The sequence below is a fragment of the Mauremys reevesii genome, linkage group 9 (assembly GCF_016161935.1).
Source record: "Mauremys reevesii isolate NIE-2019 linkage group 9, ASM1616193v1, whole genome shotgun sequence".
NCBI classification, from domain to species: domain Eukaryota; kingdom Metazoa; phylum Chordata; order Testudines; family Geoemydidae; genus Mauremys; species Mauremys reevesii.
The window spans coordinates 82,075,762-82,080,917 of record NC_052631.1 but is presented as its reverse complement, the minus strand read 5'-3'; the positions used below and the strand labels follow the sequence as shown (position 1 = coordinate 82,080,917).

At 46.6% G+C, this 5,156-nt stretch overlaps 1 protein-coding gene across 1 annotated transcript; it reads left to right on the top strand.

Annotated features, from left to right (window-relative positions):
* Positions 1–3,312: 3,312 nt before the first annotated feature.
* Positions 3,313–4,863, top strand: LOC120371388 (protein shisa-1-like). The gene is made up of 2 exons (XM_039487070.1): positions 3,313–3,580; positions 4,370–4,863. Exons 1-2 carry the CDS (start codon positions 3,313–3,315, stop codon positions 4,861–4,863), a joined length of 762 nt encoding a protein of 253 aa, XP_039343004.1.
* Positions 4,864–5,156: the final 293 nt, after the last annotated feature.

The following is a 5,156-nucleotide window of genomic DNA, read 5'->3' as shown; positions in this document are numbered from 1 at the left end:
CAGGGAATTAGAATGGAATAGAATAGAATGGAAACTGTTATCATTTCACATTTATTACAGCTGTTTGCAACCAGCACCCCAGTCTGTCTGTATAGAGCTTTTCAGGGGAAAGGATCCCAAAGTAGTTCACAAGTTACGTATGCACATATAATCTTTGGACCATCCACACCACATCTATAGCGCAGCCGGCTCTGTGGCAGCAGCCAGGTGGATGACGAGAGCACAGTCCACTGCACAACCATGTGAAGAGGGGAGATTTTGGACAAGGGCACTAGAGCAGCCCCCTGAATTTATAAAAAATGCTCCAGGACATTCATGTCCATGCAGAACAGGTGAGCTCAGGTTTTAAGGATTTACCTGTGCACTGAATGAGGCAGGGGACCTGAGGAAAAAAAGGAATACATGACCATGTAATTAATGACTGTATCATAATGCACAAAGAGGTTGAACCAAGGTTGCACAGACAGACAATCTTAATTCAGGCATTTCCTAACTTCAGAGTGCTTGATTTTGCAACCTCAATAGTGTACTTTCATTGTAACAGGTGTAGGGGGTTAATTTGATTATTTTTATTGATGCTGATTTTATTGTGACAAACCCTGAGACGTGCTGAGCACCTTCCCAGAGCCTCTCAGCGTTTATTCTTAATCATTAATAATCAAGATGGAAGTTAGTTTGGTTTAATATAGCTAGGGGTCTATGCCTAAATAAACCATCATTTGCTTTAAGACAAATTTGACAGCTTGTGACTGGACAGAATATAAAGCATCTTCCCAGTTGTTTATGGGCCCAGTCCTGCAAGGTGCTGTGCTCCCTCACCTCTCATTGTCTTCAGACTGGGCGCCGTACCTTGTAGGGGGTGCTCAGCACTTTGCAGGATCAGGTCCTTTGCAAATCAGTCACGCTGTCTCTTGCAAAGCTAAGATGCAGCAGGGCAGAAAGTATATCTCAGTTCACTGAGCAGCGTTTGGAAATCTCTCTTGTTAAATGAAATCTCTATTTAGATTTCAGAGTAACATTTTGAGCAGAGAAGAGGAATCTCCATAAACATATTTGCCAAAGAGCCAATTAAAGAGTGATGCATGAAAGGTGACAGACTGCCAAAGGTGATGAGAGCTGAAGTCTTTGGCAGATTAGAAATATGATTCAACTGAATCTATGAAATTGTCAATACAGCATAAATGTGCATGCCAGTCTGTAATGTTATAATAGGAGTAATCAGAGGGGAGATCATTTTGTGCTGTGTTTCTGTGCGTTTGCAGAACTGGACTCTATTCTGTATCCACTATCCATAATTAATGGCAAAACTCCCTTTAAACTCAATGGAAGTCAAGCTTTTATGTGCATTAATGAATGCTGCATCTGTAAAGAGTTTTACATCTTGGAATCTTAAAGCAATTTGCAAATACTGCTGCCAATTGTTCTGATAGGGGAGTGAAAGATGTTGCCTTACCTGCTGTGAGCCTGATTTTCTCATGTGATAAGCACACAACCATAGGCGCAGGAACTAGAGGTGCGGGGGATGCTTCAGTACCCCCAGGTTTTATGCAGGGCTTTGCTTCCGGCCCCATAAGTGGGGGCTCAGCTCCTGGCCCTGCACCCGGGCTACTGGCCCTTCATGCAGGCTCTGCACCTAGGGGTCCCGACTGCTGGCCCTAGCCTCGGTCCCCTTACTCCTGTCTGGGTGCCCTCCTCTCAGAGACATGGCCCTACTCCCAGCCCCAGTTCAGGGAAGGGGGGGGGCAGCGGACAGGGGAAGGGGGCTGGCTTTTCAGCTCCATGATGAAAAATGTTCCAGTGCCACTGACCACAACTTCCACTGAGGTCAGTGGGAACCGTAGGTACTCAGGATCTTGGCCCCATCTAGTTCCCTCCTCACCTATGACCATGTGCTTAAGTGTTTGCAGGATCAGGGCCTTGAAGTTTTGCAGGGCTTTAGTACTGTTCAGGAACATAGATCTTGTCTACACTATTTAGGTCCGGATCTACAAATGTATTCAACTCAATGGAAGTTAGGAGCCTAAATACCTTTTTGGATCTGGGCCTTACCTAAGAATGTAATTGCAGGGACACTGGTCCCCAAACACTGGAGGTTTACACCCATGCTATATACTAGGGTTTTTTCTAATAGAGCTACATCAGTGTAGCGGCCCCAGACCCCAAATCCCTGCTGAAGACATGCCAGTAGCAAAGCATAGTCTTTTCCTATTTATAATGAAAGACAGAGTCAGGCACTCCTGTGTTGGAAAAGGGTCTTGGCAAAACAGTGATTTTTCCTATGTAAATGTTACCGAGGGCTTCTTAAAATATGCATCTTGTTCCCTTGATATGCTTTTGGATTCATGGATTGCTCTAAGCTTTGTGAGGCAGATGTGTGGCAGGTTCTTTGCAAGTTTCAGCCTCCGCACCTTTAACTATGCACAGAAAACAGCATGGCTTGGGTAGGATTTGGAAATGTAGGCCTCTCAAGATGAATTTTGCCAAAACTTTTACACCAAAATCCTGTTCTGTATATTTACATACTTGATTATCCATGTTAAACAAGGCGAACAGTGGCTTATCTTCCATGGTGTTATATAAACGTCCCTTAGCAATTTGTACCAATTACACTAGATGTGTAAAAGTAAAAGTAGATGTGCTTTCTCTCCGCTTGTGAAATTTAATTTCTCACTTGTCATCATGCATTGTTTTTGCTCATTCCCCAGCTGCCCCTCTCTGATAGCTCATCTGCAGGCCCCTAAGGGAATGGTTCTTTGGTACCAGGCTAGCCCTGTGCTTGCTGCATCCCCCACTCTTAAGTGTTGGCTAACTGTGCCCTTGTTCCGGACAATGGCTAATCAAGTGTGTGAGATGTGCCATCTCCAGCAGGAAACAGAGGTTCTTCCCTGCTGGAGTTTAAGGGGGGGGGGGTAGATAAGCCAGGAGGAGCTGGGAATGGTTTCAAATTGAGTGGGTCCTTCTTTGTTGTTGGGAGGGAGGGGGAGAGAGAATTGGAAGCAGGTCACTGGACAGGGGATAAAACCTCCTGAGGGCTGAGCTGAGCAGAGCTCTACACCAGGCCAGTGGGAAGGCAGTACAAACAGCTCACAGACTGACGGGAGGAGGCAGCGGCAGCCATACATCCTGGTGGGCTGATTGTGGGTGCAGGGGCATCCTGGTGGGAGGGAGCCTGGTCTGTGCTTCTCAGAAGTGCCCTAAGCAACTGGGGAGTTCAGAGCACGTGGACTAACCAAGGGACAGGCTAGGGAGGGCTCCAGTCTGAGCCCTCTGAAGGAGGGGATGAAAGGCAGGAACGCCAAAGGTTTGTGTGCCATGGAGAGGGGGCCATTGTGTGTCCTGGTGCTGTTGCTGACTCGGGGAAGCACCTCTGGGCAGGATGGAGAGTACTGCCATGGCTGGGAGGACGGCTCGCAGCTCTGGCATAGGGGCTTTCGGTGCCCAGAGCACTACGACAGCCCAGAGGCTACTCTGTGCTGCGGCACCTGCAACCTGCGCTACTGCTGCTCAACCAGAGAGGCCCGGCTGGACCAAGGCTTGTGTCCTAGTGACCATCATCAGACCAGTCCCAAGCCTCCATCAGGTAACAGGCTCCTTCTGCACCTGCAAGATAGGGGGTGGACATCAGAGACCTGGGTTCTGCAGAGCACTGTAGGGAGCTGGGATGCTTTTAGATCCATCACTCCAAAACTCTCCTTTTACAGTTCCACATCTTACCCAACTAGCCCATGCCTCCCTCTACAGCTCCACATCTAATCCCCAGCTTCACCACCTTCAAAGCTCCAGCTGCTCAACTCAAGCCTGCTCCCTCGTTAGAGCTCTAGACAACTTGACCCACGGTGGGACCCTGTTTAAAGGGGAATGAGCTAGTGAGTAAAGAAGAGTATTTCTGGGCCCCCTCCCCCATCATTTTAAAATGGAAGTCTAGTTCCCTTGTAGAATACAAAGTGGCCCCCATAGCTGGTATTGACAGCAAACTGCCTGGGCATTAGGCTACACTTATACCTGAAAACAATAGGTGTGAAATGCTACCAGATCAGAATACTAGTGTCAAAAGCACTCTGCATAGGTGTAAATGATTATCATAATTTGAAAAGGCAATGGCGCCCACCTCTGACCTAATACCTGGGCTTAGGCAAAGACTTCACTCTAGTTTCTCATTGGCAAGAGCCCATCTTGGTCCTGCTATTCATTTGGAGAGTTAATGGGCTCAGAACTCTTGCTGGTAGAGCGCAAGACTTTGCGGTGATATTTTAAAGATTTAGTGAAACCACTAGGTATGAGACATAATATAGCTAGGGAAACTTCTGTAAATGAGGACCTTAGTGAAGACTACATGACTGACTTATCTCTCTGTATTTTCCATTTCCAGTGCCCATGTACTTACCTTTCCTCCTTGTTGGGTCCATATTTGTGGCTTTCATTGTCATTGGGGCCTTCATTGGTATTTGCTGCTGTAGATGCCTGAAATCCCAGGATGAAGAGCAGCAACATGGGCCTGCACCAATCCAGAGTCGGCTGCTGGAAGCTGCTGCTCCTCCTTGGTTCTCCAGTTCCAGCTCCAGTTCAGCCACCAGATGCTCCTTGGGTAGTCATCCTCAGACCAATAACATCTGCCTGAGCATGGCTCCACCTTTTCCCATCATAGGGTCCTCTCAAGGAGCCCAGTTCTTGCCTCCTACATCAACCAATGGATCCCTTTTGCAGCCTGTGTGTACTAATTATGGAATACCAATGGATCATACTATCATAACAACTCCAGCATCTTTCCTTAATAGAGCAGTCTATGGACAAACTTCTTACTATCCTTTTCCTGTAAGTGCCATGCATGGTGACCAAACAATGTACTCAGGAGCTCATGTCTAAGATGACTTGTAACTGCAGAACTCCATATTATAAAAATGTAGGGTGCTTTTTAGACAAAGTAACAAATGGGAAGTAACACAAACTTCTGAAATCATTAGCATGTGTGAAATGAGAATCCTGTCTTTATATCTATTTGGGAAAAAATAGGTCTCATTTTAATTAACTAGTTAATTCAGTATGTACTATCTTGGGGCTCAGGGTCAGTCTCCATGGTTCATTCATTTCTTGGCATGTTTTCTCATGGTAGGGCTAATCTTAGTGGGGGTTTTAATTGTGGACAGCTGCCCAGTGGG